At 45.8% G+C, this 19605-nt stretch overlaps 1 protein-coding gene across 1 annotated transcript; it reads right to left on the minus strand.

Annotated features, from left to right (window-relative positions):
* Nucleotides 1-4319: 4319 nt before the first annotated feature.
* On the minus strand, nt 4320-19603 carry slc25a10a (solute carrier family 25 member 10a). The gene is made up of 11 exons (XM_056288598.1): nt 19514-19603; nt 12230-12349; nt 11963-12077; nt 11820-11868; nt 6954-6995; nt 6826-6869; nt 6659-6729; nt 6477-6569; nt 5076-5153; nt 4781-4837; nt 4320-4421 (listed from the first exon to the last, which is right to left on the minus strand). Exons 1-11 carry the CDS (start codon nt 19601-19603, stop codon nt 4320-4322), a joined length of 861 nt encoding a protein of 286 aa, XP_056144573.1.
* Between the last annotated feature and the right edge of the window lie 2 nt (nt 19604-19605).

The raw sequence follows: 19605 nt of genomic DNA on the forward strand, positions 1-19605 counted from the left end.
TAAGGGCAGAACTAGACCGCATGGAGGGCCTGGGTGTTATATAGAGGGTTGAAGAGCCCACTGACTGGGTAAATTCCGTGGTCTGTGTCAACTCAAAGAAAAATATTAAATTGCGTGTTTGTATGGATCTGAAGGATCCTAACGCCAGTATCAAAAGAGAGCACTACCAGATTCTGAAAAGAGGAAATAATCAGTGAAATGGCAGGAGCAAAGTACTTTTCCAAGATGGATGGATTCTGACAGCTGAAGATTGATGAAAACAGTGTGAAGCTGTGCACTTTTAACACCCCATTCGACAGGTACTCATATCAGTATTTACCCTTTGGAATTAGCTTCGCCCCCAGAATCTTCCACCGTGCAATGAAACATATTATTGAGGGGCTGTGCGGGTGTACGTAGATGATCTGGTCATATGGCTCTCCACTCAGAAGGCGCATGACACCAGACTGGAGAAAACTCTCAGGAGAATACAGCAATATGGACTCAAGTGAAACAGGGACAAATGTCAGTTCAGCGTCAGCGAGATCAAGTTCCTTGGGGACAAGATCTCCACGGAAGGGGTCCAACCAGACAGGGCAAAAGTAAAAGCCATATACGACATGGAAAAATCAAAGGACCGGAAATTGGTGTAACGGGCCCTTGGCTATTTGGGAAATTTCATACCGAATTTAGCAGTGAAAGCTGCTAATCTAAGAAAGCTATTATATCAAGAGACAGAGTTCCAATGGGGACATGAACATGAGACAGATTGGAAGGGGCTGCTACATGTTCTAGCAAGTGAACCCCTACTGAAGTTTTTCTGCCCCGGAAAGAGAAACGTGTCTACAGATGCCTCGAAGGAAGGTTTAGGGGCTGGGCTTCTGCAGGAAGTTGAGGGAGCAAGGTGACCATTGGCGTATGTGTCACGCTCCATGATGGCTACAGAATGCGGATACGCAGAAATCATAAAGGAATGCCTTGGTTTGGCTTTTGGGTGTGAACATTTTCATACCTACATCTATGGACTTCCTAAAGTTATCCTAAAAACAGACCATAAGCCACTGCTCAGGATTGTAAAACAAAACCCAAAAAAAACTGTGACATGTCGCTCTGGATACAGCGCCTAATGATAAGACTGCAGCGTTATGATTATGAGCTCACGTATGTGCCAGGAACACAAATGTTCATTGCGGATAGGCTGTCCAGGGCTGCACCGTGTGTCACATACAACAATGAGTCAGAAGAGGATGTGGCTCTTCATGCGGATATGGTCTATGCAGCATTGCCCACCACACAGGAACAACTCTCAAAGATAACCCCAGAGACATCAAAGGACCGTGTTCTGAAGAAAGTGATGAGCAATCTCCACGAGGGATGGAAGAAGGGGTCATGTAAACAATATTATCACATTTAGTCAGAGCTCTCTTTGGTCGACGGACTTCTGCTTAAGTGTGACAGGATTGTGGTGCCCACATCGATGTGACAGGAAATGCTCACCAGGATACACAAAGGGCACCTGGGTGCGTAAAAGTCAAAAAGAAGAGTACGTGAGGCTCTCTACTGGCCAAACATGAACTCTGATATTTACCGGCTGATCAGTGAATGTGCTACATGTCAGGAGTATCACTATAAGCAAACAAAGAAACCCCTCATTACTACAGAGTGCCCATCACAGTCTTGGGAAAGGTTAGGAACCAATATATTTCACTATGAGGGCAAAGTCTATTTGTTAGTCATAGTTAGTTTGTTACTGTTCCGATTATCCGGAATTGAAGTCAGTCTTTTTCAGGCAGGGCATCTCGCTAATTCTGGTTTCTGATAATGGCCCTCCCTATGCCAGTCACGAGTTTCAGGGCATTTGCTTCAGAGTATGAGTTCAATCATGTCACCTCCATTCCTCTTTATCCTCAGGCTGACGGGAAAGCAATGAAGCGGGTACGGATTGTGAAAAGAATATCAAAGAAAGCAGCACATAGCAACACTGACCTGTACCTGGTGCTGATGTCATACAAGGCAGCCCCGCTGGAAAGTGGCAAGTCTCCAGCCAAGCAATTTCTGGGTCGCAAGATCCGTACTCAATTGCCCAGTCATGGCTCATGCATGCCTGAACACAGAGATGAGCTGTGAGCAGACAAAGTCAGAAAAGACATGTCATGATTGCACAGCCACTGATCTTGTGCCTCTACAGGAGAAGGATGTAGTTCGCACAGGTCATGAGCTAAAAGAGCCATCATTCTGCAACAGGTCACTTCCAGGTCATAGAGTGTCATGACAGAGAATGCCGATGTCTTCTGCAGAAACAGGAAGCATCTTTTGAAAACCACAGAGTCATTGTAACCACAGGGGTACAGAGAGGATGACCTGATGAGATAGGAGCAATGGCACAAAATGATGAAGGACATAATAGTGACAATGTGACAGAGGTTCTGTGTGGTGCTGACATGGCCATAATGGACACACCTACGGAGGTTCAGCATCCTGTTCAACTGCGGAGGTCAGAGTGAACCAGAAAGCCTGTGGTTAAACTGGGCCTGTAGTTGCAAGTTGAAAAGACTGTACAGTAACCGTCATCGACTCTTGGGTGTGGGTAGTGTTCATAATTTACCTGTCAATGTTTTGAAAGGTGTAGTTTACAGGGGTGGGTAGTGTTCATAATTTACCGGCCAATGTTTTGAAAGGTATAGTTTAAACTACTTGTTCTTTATATGCTTGTTAGTGTTGTTTTCTTATGATAAGCTGTCTGCTGTATGTTGTCTTCACTGAGGGGGGAAGATGTACTGATGACAGCAGCTAACGTTAAGAGGTTGGATTGACTGATGGTTGATGGCTGATGTAAAGTTGGTTGTAACTTGATGATACTTAGAGTAAAGCTGCACCGCCGATCGTGAGACTATTATTTTCATCTTATAACATGACAAGCCCGACATAACTAGCCGAGTAGAACAGATGTTTGATTGCTAGCAAAATGCGTGTGCGTGTTTGGTACGTCATTTGGTGTCAGGGGCTTAGCGGAGTGATGCGGGGCAGCGGGGGGGAGGGGTGGTGGAGGTTTTGCATTGGAATATTCATGTTGTCTAATATGTTGAGTGTTTTGCTTTTCAGTATGCGCCATTGCATCCAAAAGCAATGGTTTCCAAGAGAGGACAATTTTAAATAAGGGGCACTTCCTTGATCAATCAAGTACCACCTGTGAGTGGCAAACCTTACAAGAAATTGAATGTGAATGTGTGCTTAGAGGAAGAGTAATGCTCAGACAAAGCTAAACCCCCTAACAAGATGGCAGTTCCATGAGGACACACAAAGCATCATGTTTGGAGAATGTCATTATCTCATCAGTGGAAACGACCTCGTTGACATCACCTTAATGTTGTCTATTTGCTGAAACACCTGAGGGGCCCTTCCAAGTTATGGCTTCACAGTATTACCAATATGAATGTTTTGAATTCCTCCACACATTCTTGGAAAACTTTAGGAGGAAGAGAAATACAAAACCAGGCATGACACACACAACAGAGGTTTACATAAAAAAGTTTACTGAATAATTCTCAAAAAAAATTACATCTTTCTATTCCTACACATCGACCTAATAAAGCCAGGAAACCAGACCTGCAATTTCTATAGTGTAACACTGCCCCCTATAGGTCAAACAAGGTACGTCAGGCAGAACTGGTCAACTGCAGATATCTGGTTATAGCTTATAAATACGTTTTTGTTTTTTTTACCTTCACACTGTTCACTTCTATAACATTATAATTCGTTAAATGCAGTACAATTACACCTTTTATTCTAATTAGCTTTCCCTCATCCAAATCAATGGTCCAAAGATACAAGGTGTCATCTACTATCATTCACTGTATCGACCCATTTCACTGTGGGAATTTAAAGCCCTCTCAGGCTTCAGCTGGGATCTATGGCTACATAAACAAACTTGATTTGAATTAAAATTATTCATAAACATTCTGTCACAGATGTTTTCTATCGCCAAGAATGATCTTAATGTCAATACCAATGTATGGCTGTATAAAGGGGAAAAACTGCTTCTTTTCCTGTCTAGTTAATATGAAACCTGATAAAATCAAAGTCCTTCTTTTTGTCTCTGGGGAATTAAGAGAGAAACGAGAGCTGTATCGGCATGGGAGCTCTTTGGACTCCTTGTACTTTATCCAGTCAGTGCCGTCTTGCTGGGTCCCGCCTATAGTCTGGAGTTATGGGAGTAGAGCACTGTTTTTCAAGGCAAAATTGATTCCTCTTCACCACCACAGTGCTGGGTTGAATCCATCGCAGAGGGATGTCTGGAGTCACAGAGCCCAGCCACGGCTACTGACCGCCGTGGACCAAACTCAGGTTACCACCAAGGCTCCAAAGTGCTTCTTCAGCTGTTCCAGGAATATGAAGGTGAGAACTGTGTGCGGGATGAGGCGGATAGCAGCTGGAACAAGACCCTGGCGGCACAACCAAACCATCAAGTCCAGGAGTAGGGCAACATTTACAATAGCATAAAAATCAGTATTTGTGGGGTTTTTTTTAATGGATGGGGGGGGCACCTCATTGCTAGAATGCCTTCTACTAACTGAGGGCCCCGCTGCTTCTGCCTTCTTTCAAAACAACCTTAAAAAATTTGTTCAGGAAGTTTTTCCTTCCTTTTTTGAGTGACAACTCACACCCCGCTCCACTCCTAATTCCCACTGTAATCTTGACAGTTTTGCCTTGCAAAACAGTGCTTTGAGATCTTCTTTTTTTTAACATAATCACTATCCCCATCGTCTATCATGCTCTCATGAATATTGAGGACTGAATCTACCTTGTAGAAAGCCTTAGGGCCCAGCTTGGCTGTCTCTCTCAGGCAGTGAAACACACCCTGAAACACAAAGAGACAAAACACTTTTAAAGAGTGTCAAGCTGCGTAACACTCTTCACCGGCCATGAATAAAACATGTTTGTCAGAGAAATGATAAGAGGATTGAGAGACAAGTCAACTCTTCCAAGGAGTTCTAACCCAACTCCCCCGCAGAGAAAAAGGGCTTACTGATCATCGATGTTTGCTGTGTCAGCTGGTGTGAATTACACGCAAAGAAAAAAACAAACAAAAAACTCACCCCATATTCCTCCTTTGAGTTCATTAATCTCGTTTTAACAACGTCCAACGGTTGGCAGAGGACTGTGGCACAACCCCCCTGTGGTGAAGAAAGTTCCTGTCATCCATCTATCTGTTTTTTCAGTTGACATACTGGGAATATGATTTTTCTTTGAAAATGACAAAGACTACTATGTCTACTATGTATACGTGTCACAGCAGCACCATTTTTTTTTACACTAATAACCACTGCTAATAATTTGCCACCAGAGCAAAACTGCGAATCCTTCATTATAGTTACTGGTTCACAAACCCAGATCAGTCAGAGTCGTCCATCCCTCTTCTCGACTAATGAAGTTTTCTACAGACTCGTGTCTCACCAGCCTTCTGGCAAAACAAGTCCATGTCATGCACACAATGTTACGGAGGAGGGTTAGGGTAGATTTGGGGAGCTAACTCTAAACCCTACATCATGGAAATAGCAGGTCGAGTGTCATCAGTGGAAAAATAGCAGGGACAAACAAGCTTCTGTCTGTGGCAAGCTGAAGAATTAGTGGCAACTTCGCTCGAGTTAAATCAGTAATTGACCCGAAGTCATGTAGTTTTCAGTAAACAGTATCACATGGCTGAGACAGTAACAAAAGCTCTTTGGCATCGTTGTTGATTGGCACATTGGGAATATCTTTGCGGGGCATCCGGGTGACGTGGCGATCTATTCCGTTGCCTACCGACACAGGGATTGCCGGTTCGAATCCCCGTGTTACCTCCGGCTTGGTCGGGCATCCCTACAGACAGGCCGTGTCTGAGGGTGAGAGGCTGGATGTGGGTATGTGTCCTGGTCGCTGCACTAGCGCCTCCTCTGGTCAGTTGGGGTGCCTGTTCAGGGGGGAGGGGGAACTGGGGGGAATAGCGTTATCCTCCCACGTGCTACATCCCCCTGGTGAAACTCCTCACTGTCAGGTGAAAAGAAGTGGCTGGTGACTCCACATGTATCGGAGGAGGCATGTGGTAGTCTGCAGCCCTCCCCGGATCAGCAGAGGGGGTGGAACAGCAACCGGGACGGCTCGGAAGAGTGGGGTAATTGGGCGGTTACAGTTGGGGAGAAAAAAGTGGAGGGGGGGGGAGGACTATCATTGCGTGTCTTTATTCATGTTCGCCTAAATTGGGAAAAGGTCCACCACCAATAAGTCAAGTCAAGTCAAGTCAATGTTATTTGTATAGCCCAACATCACAAATGACAAATAGCTTAACAGCAACACAACATCCTGTCCTTAGACCCTCTCATCGGATAAGATGTGCCTTCATTTTGTATTAATAAAACGCCGGCATTTACAGCCTTCGATTGATAATACCGTTGTCATTGTAATACCGTCGATAAAACCGCCCAACACACACCAGACTGCAACGAAAGGAAGTGACTCACTGCAAAGACGCTGGCCAGGAAGTGGGTGAGGATGTTGTCAGTCAGGTAACCGGTAGCAAGAACCAGCTGCTTCGACTGGTCGTAACACGCCAGCTGTAGGCACAAAGTTATTATGAATGCCCATACACTTGATTATTAACCTTTTTTTTGGCAGAATTGGCCTCGATAACGGGGTGCTTTACCTGTCCAACGGTGACCAGTGCTCCTCTCGTGGAAGCCATTGTGGCACCAGAGAACAGCTTCTTCATTCCCTCTTGGGTGACACAGTATGATCGATGTTAAGAATGAATGAAATCAGAATCATTTTCAGGTCAAAGTGGGTTCATCGGAGGGTTAACACGGACCTTACCTTCCTTCCATACACGATACAGTCCATCCAGCGCATGGGCGTAACTGGTGGGCAGACAAAACTCAATGCAGTGACTTGCACAAAAACGAGACAGTATTTCTCCTCTCTCAGTTTTCAGATGTACTCACTTTCTCCTGAGCTCTGCTGGCAATTTGACGTCGTTCTGCATTCTTGACAGATAGGAAATGGAGACACTTTAAAGTCAGTCTGAAGTTAGAAATTTTACCAAAGAACTTACTTTCTAATCATGGTGGTTATATCTTTCTGGATCTTTTACTTTTTTGATTCAAGAATAGGGAACCATTGAGTTTTGGGTTTTTTTTTTGTTTTTGTTTTTTTGTGCGTTTTGTTCTCCAGGCAGATATGGAGGCTCTACAGCACAATGATGTACCACTAAGCAATGAAGTACAACTGTTTATGGACATCCATGAGAACTCAGGCCGGCATTACTATTTGATAGACAAGAACAATGTTTTGAAGACTCTTTATCATTAAAGTTTACATTTCACACTAGATAAATGAAACATGAGTAGACACACGTCTTTATGCATGGGCAATAATCCAGGTAAGAAAATCAAAGAAAGTTGAATCAGTTCATCTCATCGCTCATCTAAGTGACCTCTTCGGTCTAAACTGACTGCAGGTGTCCCCACCCTTATAAACAATACAGTTGCATAGCGACCGAACCCAACAATGAGCTTCATATGCAAGTAACTAGAGTTTCAATGGCCATGTATACTATTCACAGAGGATTTGGGAATCAATATTTCTGAGGCAATCCCTACCCAGGAGAACAGTAAAATAATACCTCCCTGGCGACCTCTTTGATAGTGGCGGTCCGCAACGGTATTGCCTCTGAGTACCGGGTGACATAGTCTAGGATCATCAGGATGCAGCGGTGGCCTCGCGCTGCCTTTGGCAAGTGGCCCATGTCCATGGCTAACCGGCTCAATGGGATTAGGATAATGGGTGGGGCTACCAGCGGGCCAGATGCTGGTGTCATGGGGGCGGTTAGCTGGCATTCGGCACAGTGTTGACAGCTATCCTCGACTGCCTGTTTGACTCACGGCTAGTAGAGCCTTGCCACAATCTGCTTGTAGGTTTTCTGGGGCCCAAAATGTGCCCCCAAGTAGGTGGGTATGAGTGCAATACAGAACCTTAAAAATGGGACTGGGTACAAGTAACTGGTCATATTGGCTTTTTGTATCCTATATAGCAAACCATTTTGGCACGCAAAGTGAGGATATCCAAGTTCACTCACCCCAGGTTGGAGGGCCCCAACTATCACCTGCACGCCTCTCTGTGCTTGGGCCAGATTTGGATCCTATAGTTGGGCTGTGGCAAACCGGCCTGGCGTTTGGGCGTCTCCTGGTTCAGCAAGGGGAAATTGTGAGAAGAACTCCTCTTATTTGATCGCCTCGGTTGTTGTTCTCTGCTGAGCCGCCTCTCCAGCTGACTCCGTGTAGTCTCCTGGAGGGGAGTTGTGCTCTGACCCCCTTTCAGACTGGTTGGAGCCTCCTGGTGGTTGGTGAGAGGTACTACAGTGCACACTTGAGCCATGGGGTGTCTGCATCTTCTCTTCCTCTTTCGGTTGGTGGTGTTTCCACCACCCCTAGATGCCTTTTTCCAGAGTCGGAAGAAAAGAGGCGAGTCTGTCGCAATTAATACAGGAACTGGGAGGTTGTCGACCACTCCGGCTGGCAAGGTTGACTGTCCTTGGGTGGTCTGAAGGTACACAGAGGCTAGCGGGTAAGTCTTTACATCACCATGTACACAGGATACATCAAACTCACTGCTACAGGTTCTCCTGCATACTCCGGTCTGAGAAGGGTTACTTTGCTGCCAGAGTCTGGTAGGCCCTCCATGTATCTTCCTTGTGCCTATACAGGGATGTGCGGGGCCTTCATGTCTTCATGCTCACAGCAGGAGGTGACACAAAGGCAAGTTGGGGTGGCTGAGGCAACGGACAGCATGGTCACATCTCTGTCTGGACAATCCCCACTATGTGGCCCTCTTTTCCACATGTATAACAACACCTCTCATCCCTCTCACTGGCTGATCTTCTTTGGGTGGGGCTCCCCCTGGCCATCGTCCTCTGGAACCTCCCTCTTTCAGGTCTGTCTGTTTGGCACCAGCCTGCGCTGCCCCTCCCTTTCACCCAATTCTCTCTGGTGGGCCGCATCATCTCCATTGTTACCTGAAGATTTTCCAGAAAACTCACCAGGTGATCTACCCACTGGGGGCTGGTCTGGGCAGCATACTTCTTGGTGTCGGGTGGTAAGGCTCGGATGCATCGGTCTAACACCACTCGCTCCACTGCTGAGGGCCCACCCCCCTCTGTCTGCCAACTTCAAGTTTGGCAGCAGACGGATGCTATCTGAAATGGGCAGCTTGGTTGGGGTCATACCTCCATGAATGAAACTTTTTTGCCCAAGCTGACATGGCAGTCTTCATGGTTTGGAAGGTACTGGCCTGCGTGGGGTCAGGTCCTGACAGGCTCGTTGAGCTTCTCTGGTCAAGAATAGGGCTAGGATTCCTCCCCACTCTGCCTGTGGCCACCCTGCATGGCCTGCAGTCCTCTCAAATATCTCCGGGTAGGCCTCTACATCGTCCTCTGCTGTCAGTGTAGTCAGTACCTCTCTTGGTGTGGGGGTTGTGTCCTAAGAGTGTTGGCCCTGCTGGGATAGTTGATGCACGCCCATGGCCAGGGTAGCTTGGCTCATTAAAAGTTCTGCAAGGGCTGCTTCCATTTCTCTTTTGGGCAGCTGCAAAAATCACAGCACCCGCATTCTCCCCCATATGTGGGGTCCTTGTCCGAGAAAAATACAAGAGGGAGACAAGGTACCAAGTCGTCTTTGCCGTTCATCCATTGTCCATGCTCATGGTTGTCTCTTACTCCACCATCTGGTTGCTGGGGTCACTCTATCTCCAATGCCTGTCTCACAGAATACGGTCAAACCCACGTCTCCTTTTTCAACAAATTGTACTCAGGTTTCTCCCCTCCACTCTTCTCCCTCTCTCCCCAAAGTCTTAATAGTCTTTTTGTCTAGAGTGATTGCAGACTAGATTTGTTAATTGGGCATGGCCGTCAGCTGCTCTCCCTCCAGGGGTCTCATTTAAAAAACAGTGCGTAGGATCCTTACTAAAAGTGTATGTGCACACAAATGCCAAAAATGGCATGTGGCCATACAGGTAGACATAGACATACAGGTGCGCACATTCTCCCGTCAAGTTTGTTTTTATAGATCACAAATTTTGCGTGGGAAGTGGCGTACTCTTCTTTCAGGCTCCGTTTTGTGTGTACGCAATGAGACCCCAGAGGTCTGCCAGCAGAAGTAGGTGTGGTAGTATTGGGAGTTCAAGGCTACTCCCAATGGCTTCCTTCTAGGTGAGCCCTCACAACACACACACACTATGTATGCATTTTTGTGTTGTTCTCATGTGGAATGAATTAAATTGCTTTTGTGTGTACAAAATGAGTTATATCAATAAACTTTGATTGACTGATGTGTGAGGATATTAGATATGACTTTATATTTCTTCACAAATATATTCCTTATATTGATATGGGAATAATTCCCCTTTGGACTGCCCATTGGAATTCAGCAATTGTTCAGGGACACTTGCCAAAAAAACAAAAACGAGGACATGAACACATGTCCCCAGGCTCAGAAATGGTCTGTCCCACTCCCCGCACCACCCTGCTGTCCCATATGTTGTTTATTCTGTTTGCAAATAGAATTACCCATCTGTAAAAGAAGACACAGCAGATCTGCTCCGGTGGGAGTTTACTGAGGAGAAGGGCCACGACAGAGGAACCACTGCCCCATCCAACAAGAGAGCCAGCAACAGATCATGCAGAATACACAAAGGAATAACACTCAGTTTCTCAGTGGGGCAGGTCTCACAGAAGGCCACGTGCATGAGATGCACTGTGCATACACATCAGACAACACACAAACCAAATGAATAACACTGGGCAGCATGTAGGATGGCATCGAAAAGCAACAAATTACTGTAAAGTAATGTATGTTTCCTGTGGAGCACCATAGTCGTGAGTTAAAAGGCGATCAGTGAACGGTAGCTGGTTTATCCTTTGCTATGCTGGGGATAATCATGGCTCAGTAAATAGAGTAGTAATCTCTACAATAGAGCACATGGTGTGAGCAGCCTCTTTGCATGTCTGCAGTGTGTGGCCTCCTGTGGCGTCTGTGAGATGCCATTGTATTTGTAGCAACAACAATGATAATAAAAATAATGATAATTACAATTTCAATGATACGTTTTACTGTATTTTTCTGCATTTCTTAACGAATGAACTCTTTAAATCTACATAATTATTCTTTTTTTGTTGAATGTCAGCTGTGGCGACACCCTTGTAGGTGATAATGTAATTTTGACTTTGACTGTCCAGCTCCCTGCATAATCTTCCCCCGCAGCGGTGATGGACGAGGGCGCCATGTCCCCACATTTACATACAACTCTTAAAGAAATGAATGCATAAATGATCATAGAAATGCCAAATGGGACAGAGAAATGTGAAGAAGAAAATGTTCTTTCTGTTTTACATTCAAATTATCTCTTTACAAGCTGACTGCCACATTTTTCAGTGCGTTGTGGCACAACTGCCGTTAACAGTCAAGCATTTACAATTAAATGCCTGCATTTTGATATTAGAAAACATGATTCTCTATACTAATTATAACAAATGTACCCACACAACCCACTCCACCGCCACATGACACTTCTCCTCTTCCTCCTCTGTCTGCAGATAGAGAACCTGAGGCTGCCGAAGGGCTCGCGTCAGCACAAGATTTGTTCCCTCTTTCACAGGGGCGCTAAAAAAAACCCTCCCATGATGCACACTCATGACTAATGGAAGTAGACCTGGTCCTTTGTTGCTGCTAATGTGAATAAATGATGGAGTTTATCGTGTATGTCGCTCATGTAGTGAACATATGCTGATCTGTCTATATGTCTTTGTGTCTACTCACCTGACGTTCACCATATCAGCTGGGGTTCCGATAAGACCACCTGCAAACCCTGTGGGAGAAGACCCGCCCTATGACCACCGGATCAAGTACTGACACACAGGAATCAAACAGTGCTCTGATGAAGCATGTAGACAAACACGTACCTCCGAGGGCACCCAGTAGGACCTTCTGATAAAATGGCATGGGACCCTTGTTTCTGCTGCTCCACATGTCCCTCAGCGTCTCATATATAGCAAACCGGGACAGGGAATATGTCATCTGGAGGAAAGAGGGTTAAGTCATGATATCAAAACAGCCCGGTCAGGGGGTTAACACATGATGGATGGACTTTAAAAAACCTATGCGATGCATTTATTCAAGCTGTTTAGGTGTGTATACATGGGAAGGTGTCATTGTGTAAGGGTTTCCACCTGCCGACAGAGGGAGGCACTGAGACCACTGTAGAGAGCCAGATAGCCCTCCCTCCTCACCACGCTGACTGCCATGCCCCTCATCGTCATCCTCACCTCATGCTGAGTCTGCAAGTGCACCTATAAATGTCCAGAGATGAGCAGCAAAGAGCCTCACTGACAACCAAAGATCTACATTACAGGCCACTCAAGCAAGAACAATTAATAACAGGCCAGAGACACCGGTGTTTGTTATATGTACACCTAGACCTTGAGGGAGAGTTTAGCATGGTGGGTGAGGGTAGGAGGGGTGGCTGGTAATGTTGTCTCTGCGTGTTATAGGGTATGTTGAGGCTACATTTTATCTTAAGAGCTGGTGGGTGATTTATTTTTTTTATTTCACAAAATCATATCTCTCTCTCTCTCTCTCTCTCTCTATATATATATATATATATATATATATATATATATATACATACACACACACACACACACACATACAGTTAGGCCCATAAGTATTTGGACAGTGACACAATATTTGTAATTTTGCCCCTGTACACCACCACAGTAGCTTTGACATGAAGCAACCAATATGTGATTGAAGTGCGGACTTTCAGCTTTAATTTAAGGGGTTGCCCAAAAATATAGCATTAACCGTTCAGGAATTACAGCCAGTTTTATGTATGGTCACCCCATTTTCAGAGGACCAAAAGTAATTGGACACTTGACTAACAAGCGGTTTGATGGGCAAATAAGACCTTTTCTATCATTAGTCCATGACAAATTAAGCAGATAAAAGGTCTGGAGTTCATTCCAAGTATTTACATTTGCATTTGGTAGCTGTTCATCGGAACTCAACATGAAGTCCATAGCGGTGTCAATACAAGTGACGGAGGCCACCATTAGGTTGAAAAAGCAAAGGAAATCTATCAGATGGATAGTAAACACTTCAGGAGTGGCCAAATCAACATTTTGGTACATTCTTAAAAAGAAAGAATGCACTGGCAAGCTCAGCAACACCAAAAGGCTTGGAAGACCACAGAGCACAACTACAGTGGATGATCGCAGAATTCTTTCCCTAGTGAAGACAAACACATTCACAACATCTAGTGAAGTCAAAAACACTCTTGAGAGGGAGAGGTGTTATTGTACAAGTCTACAATCAAGAGACGCCTGCATGAAAATAAATACAGAGGGTTTACGACAAGGGGAAAACCACTGGTGTCACTTAAGAACAGGAAGGCCAGATTAGACTGTGTTTAAAACATATAAAACCAACCTAGTTCAGGAACAAGGTTCTTTGGACAGATGAAACAATGATTAACTTGTGCCGGGAGGATGGGAAGAGGAAAAGTGTGGAGAACAAAAGGAACAGCTCATGATTCTCAGCACACCATATCATCTGTCAAACATGTTGGAGATAGTGTTATGAAATGGGCATGTATGGTTGCCAGTGGAACTTGGCCATTGGTGTTTATTGATGATGCGACTACTGACAGAAGTACCAGGATGGATTGTGATGTTTATAAGGATATACCATTTGCTCAGATTTAGCCAAATGTCACAACATTGAGAGGACGGCGGTTCACACTGCAGATGGATAATGACACAGAAAAGTGGAATATTCATCAGTGACCAAGTCAGTCACCTGACCTCAACCCAACTGAGCATGCTTTTCACTTGCTGAAGATCAAACTAACGGCCAAACGACCCACAAACAACCAGCAACTGAAGGCAGCTGCCATTAAGTCTTGGCAGAGCATTTCAAAGGAGGAAACTCAGAATTTGAAGATGTCGAGGGGTTCCAGACTTCAGACAGTCATTGACTGCAAATGATTTTCCTCCAAACATTAAATATAATTGTTATAATCATAGTTATGTTCGTTTGTCCAATTACTTTTGAGCCTCTGAGAACAGTGTGACCCTGTATATCCATGGCTATAATTCCTGAACAGTTAATGCCATATTTTTATCCAACCCCTTAAATTAAAGCTGAAAGTCTACTCTTCAGTCACATCTCAAATACTTCATGTCAAATCCACTGTGGTGGTGTACAGGGGCAAAATTACAAATATTGCATAACTATATATATATATATATATATATATATATATATATATATATATATATATATATATAACTATATATATATATACACTCACCGGCCACTTTATTAGGCACACCTGTCCAACTGCTCGTTAACGCAAATTTCTAATCAGCCAATCACATGGCAGCAACTCAATGCATTTAGGCATGTAGACATGGTCAAGACGATCTGCTGCAGTTCAAACCGAGCATCAGAATGGGGAAGAAAGGTGATTTAAGTGACTTTGAACGTGGCATGGTTGTTGGTGCCAGACGGGCTGGTCTGAGTAGTTCAGAAACTGCTGATCTACTGGGATTTTCACGCACAACCATCTCTAGGGTTTACAGAGAATGGTCCGAAAAAGAGAAAATATCCAGTGAGCGGCAGTTCTGTGGGCGAAAATGCCTTGTTGATGCCAGAGGTCAGAGGAGAATGGCCAGACTGGTTCGAGCTGATAGAAAGGCAACAGTAACTCAAATAACCACTCATTACAACCGAGGTATGCAGAAGAGCATCTCTGAACGCACAACACGTCGAACCTTGAGGCAGATGGGCTACAGCAGCAGAAGACCACACCGGGTGCCACTCCTGTCAGCTAAGAACAGGAAACTGAGGCTACAATTCGCACAGGCTCACCAAAATTGGACAATAGAAGATTGGAAAAACGTTGCCTGGTCTGATGAGTCTCGATTTCTGCTGCGACATTCGGATGGTAGGGTCAGAATTTGGCGTCAACAACATGAAAGCATGGATCCATCCTGCCTTGTATCAACGGTTCAGGCTGCTGGTGGTGGTGTAATGGTGTGGGGGATATTTTCTTGGCACACTTTGGGCCCCTTAGTACCAATTGAGCATCGTGTCAACGCCACAGCCTACCTGAGTATTGTTGCTGACCATGTCCATCCCTTTATGACCACAGTGTTCCCATCTTCTGATGGCTTCTTCCAGCAGGATAACGCACCATGTCATAAAGCTCGAATCATCTCAGACTGGTTTCTTGAACATGACAATGAGTTCACTGTACTCAAATGGCCTCCACAGTCACCAGATCTCAATCCAATAGAGCACCTTTGGGATGTAGTGGACCGGGAGATTCGCATCATGGATGTGCAGCCGACAAATCTGCAGCAACTGCGTGATGCTATCATCTCAATATGGACCAGACTCTCTGAGGAATGTTTCCAGTACCTTGTTGAATCTATGCCACGAAGGATTAAGGCAGTTCTGAAGGCAAAAGGGGGTCCAACCCGGTACTAGCAAGGTGTACCTAATAAAGTGGCCAGTGAGTGTATATATATATATATATATATATATATATATATATATATATATATATATATATATATATATATATATATACACGCTGTGGCGACCCCTAACGGGAGCAGCCGAAAGTAGTAGTAGTAGATATAATATATATAAAAACATCAAGAGAGTAAGGCAGGTCCTGAGAAGCCAGCTCAATGGTAGGAATAAGATCCAAGCCATCAACATTTATACCCTACCAGTCATCAGACACTCAACTGGGATAACAACTTGTCCACAGGAGGGAATAGAGCCCACAGATGTCAAGACATGAAAATTCCTCACAATGTACGAAGGGTTCCACCCGAAGTCCAGCACCCTGAGACTGTACGAGCAACAAAAAGAGGGAGGGTGGGGATTGGTGAGTGTCAGAGCCACTGTCCAAGGTGAAACAAGGAGCACCCAAGAGTGCATCAGGAAGATGGCCTCTCAGGACAAACTGCTCAGTGAGCACATCAGGCAGCAGAGGACAGAGGGTGAAGAGGAAGAGAAGACATCGTGGAAGACCAAGCCCCTTCATGGCAAATAGAGGCTGACATCAAGAAATCCTACCAGTGGCTAGAAAAGACTGGTCTGAAGGACAGCCCAAAGGCTCTGATCATAAGCACAAGAGCAAGCACTCAACACCAAATCTATAGAGGCAGGGGTCCACCACAGCAGACAGGATCCAAGGCACAGGGCTGCAGGCTTTGCAGATACCCCTGAGACAGCCCAGCACATAGTAGTAGGGTATAAGATGCAGGCTGAGGCAGCATACACTGAGAGGCATAACCAAGAGTGGCTGGGATAGTGTACAGGAACATCTGTGCCAAATATGGACGTCCTAAAGTCCAGATAGGAAACGCCACCAAAGGTGGTTGAGAACAGCATAGCTAAGGTCCTGTGGCAAGTTCCCAGACGGACAAGCAGGTGCTGGCTAACCAACCAGACATTGTGGTGGTTGGCAAGGAACAGAAGAGAGCAGTAGTGATGGATGTGGCAATCCTGGGTGACAGAAACATCAGAAAGAAGGAGCATGGAAAGATAGAGAAGTACCAAGGGCTGAAGGAAACACTGGAATGGATGGGGAAGGTGAAGTCCAAAGTAGCCCCAGTGGTAATAAGGAGCAGTAGGGGCTGCGACCCCCAAACTGGGAGAGTGGCTCCAGCAGGTTCCAGGAGCAACAGGGCAGCATTGTCATATTATCTAAGTATAACATTGCTATATTTTATATAACAAACTTGCTTACATATTATACTATATCATGTATTACATACTTCAATCAAGCAGTAACCACCAGGAGTGAAAGTTGAAGCCAATGCAAAAGTGCCTTAAGTTGCAGGTCCACTCTGGTCTGGCTCCAAAACACTCTCAGTCCACTATAAAAGTTGTGGTTCGCACTGCCGCCTCACAGTAAGAGGTGTCCTGATTTTGATCCCAACCCTTCTGTGTGTAGTTTGCATGTTCTCGCTGTGATCGTGCCAGTTTATTCTGGGTACTACACACACACACACACACACACACACACACACACACACACACACACACACACACACACACACACACACACACACACACACACACGCACACACACACACACGCACACACACACACACTCCGATATGCATGTTAGGTGTGCAGTGGTGGTGTGAGGGGTGTTTGAATGGCAGATGGTAGTCCCATGCTGGGCAATGACGGCGTCAAAATCCAGCGCCAAGGTCCGCGGTGGTGTAGCGGTCTAAGCAGCGTTATTATTTTTCCCACCTGGATTCCGGGAAGACCCGCCCCTACTCTATCTCTGATTGGCTAACCCTATCCCTAACCCCACCCTAATCCTAACCGTAACCAACCTAATCAACGGAGGCAACGAGTACTAGCCAATCAGAGGCAGAGTTCCCGGAATGCGGGTCGGAAAAAAAAACAAGGCGTCTAAGCATCGGCTTTGTGTCGATGCAGTTGCCCACTGGGGACCGGAACCCCGGTCTCGTCAGATCCGACTATGGCCGGACTCGATGAAGCAGCAATAATTGACCTTTCGCAAAGTACCGCCCCAGAACGGTGCTTGTTCAATCCTACCTTAGCAACGGTCCGTCAAGCTTTCAAACACACAACAAAATGCTGACACGGTGTGCCTATGGGCTCTGCAAATCGGATACTAGATATCTGAAGTTTGGAGGGGTGTAATTTTCTTTGCCTTCCCGAAACCCAGAACGCAAGAAGCGCAATGTCGGCAATAGATTTCGCAGTACAGCAGACCCCATGGCCAGTCTGTTCCAAGCTAAGCTTGCTACTAGCTATTGTAAACTACTAATAAGACACGTTAGCCCCTAGCTAACGGGTCTGACCCTTTAGCCGAGCGGTTAGTGACGTCGCCTTGCGGTGCAGTACACCCCGTATCGAATCCCGCACCGGGCAAGAAAATAACCGGTCACATTGGTGGCAGCGGTGGGATCCGGAAGTGTGCAGATCCTCAGAAGTCTCTTCGGAGCGCGGGAATAACAAAGCGCGAGGGCGCGCTTGCGGGGAGGGTGACGATTGTAAACTACTAATAAGACACGTTAGCCCCTAGCTAACGGGTCTGACCCTTAAGCCGAGCGGTTAGTGACGTCGCCTTGTGGTTCAGTACACCCCGTGTCGAATCCCGCACCGGGCAAGACAATAACCGGTTACACTATTATTGATAGCTAATACAGCTAACGTATTATTACTGTTACTTTTACCCACACAATGCGCTGATTTCTTCCTTCATGTTTTGGTGTTTTCCGGCTACTTCCTGGATAGTTCTGAAATGCTGGACGGGCATAGCAACAGTAACTAGGGGGCGGGGCTTTGCGAAAAGGTCAATTGGCGACGCTGTCTTCGGGAGGGGGGCGGTGTCGGCTTGTGTTCGTCACATGAATGCGTCTCTGTGTCTGTGTGTGTGTGTGTGTGTGGGGGGGGGGGGAGCGGCGGTTCGGCCTGGGGAGTCGCCTTGTCACGGAAGTGGCGAGGCGTCTCCTTCGAGGCTGCCGGCCGGAGAGATGCAGTTTGCGAACGCATGCAGTACGAGGGTGGGTGTTTGAACTAAAATAGGGATCGATTGGCCACTAAATTGGGAGGAAAAAGGGAAAAATCCGAATTTTTTTTTAAAACATCCAGCGCCAACTGAGGCGAATAAGGCATGACGCAAGACACCAAAGACAACTGAAAGCGGATGCGGTCACTGTACGAGTCAGCTGACTGTCAAGCCCAGTTGATTAAATCCTCTCGCCTGACTCAGAGGTTGCAGAGACAGCCAAGGGCCACCAGGGTTTCCGTATTATCTGTCATCATTTCTCCACCTCTGTCATGGAGGTGGACGCAAGGCCAACTGAAATAGAGTTCGACGCTGTAAATGTCAAAGTCTACAATGAAATCAGCCCGATCCAAAAAAACAAAAAAGGCCCCTGAGTCCTTGTGTTACAGCCACTCAAATCAAGGTGTCTTATGGGTTATCTAACTATTTCAGGACAGCACAAGGGTGGGGGGGGGGGTTCATATACAAACAGAGTGGGCAACGGTGACATCTCAGGAAAACACAACTTACTGTCCAAAGATCAAATTAAAAACGTCTCTCAGTATTAGAAAGATGTGTTAAAAGCAGAGACGAAGCTACTGCGCTGAAAATTAAAACGTTATTACATGGTCGGCGATTAAAGGTAACGTTACACTGTAGCTATTGTGCCGCCATCAGCCCCGCACTACGAGCATGCGGTCATACACTGCTTCGAGAAACTACACTGGCAAGTCCAGCAGATCTGCACTTTAAATTTGTTTGCATGCATGGTACTGATCCATACTCCTGAAGTTAGGAAGTACCAACACTGCCTGCTCGGAATATTCAATGCCATGAACTGCACAGACCACTTAGTCCACTTTGTCTAACTTGAAATCTGCTAGCTTGCTGCGGTTGTTACCTTGATCAAATCCAGTGGGTGTGTTAAACAGGCTGCTGCGCTGGACGACAGGCCACCAAAATACCAGCGTGAAACGCGTTTCTCCTGCATGC

The sequence above is a fragment of the Lampris incognitus genome, chromosome 10 (genome assembly GCF_029633865.1).
Source record: "Lampris incognitus isolate fLamInc1 chromosome 10, fLamInc1.hap2, whole genome shotgun sequence".
NCBI classification, from domain to species: Eukaryota; Metazoa; Chordata; class Actinopteri; order Lampriformes; family Lampridae; genus Lampris; species Lampris incognitus.

Excerpts from the sequence above, each read along its gene's own strand:
- slc25a10a (XM_056288598.1), bottom strand. The coding sequence starts at position 19,603 with ATGCAGGAGAAACGCGTTTCACGCTGGTATTTTGGTGGCCTGTCGTCC. Across the intron at positions 6,996-11,819 it reads GCTGATATGGTGAACGTCAG|AATGCAGAACGACGTCAAAT; the intron begins GTGAGTAGACAC and ends CTATCTGTCAAG. Across the intron at positions 4,422-4,780 it reads GCCCTAAGGCTTTCTACAAG|GGTCTTGTTCCAGCTGCTAT; the intron begins GTAGATTCAGTC and ends TTGTGCCGCCAG.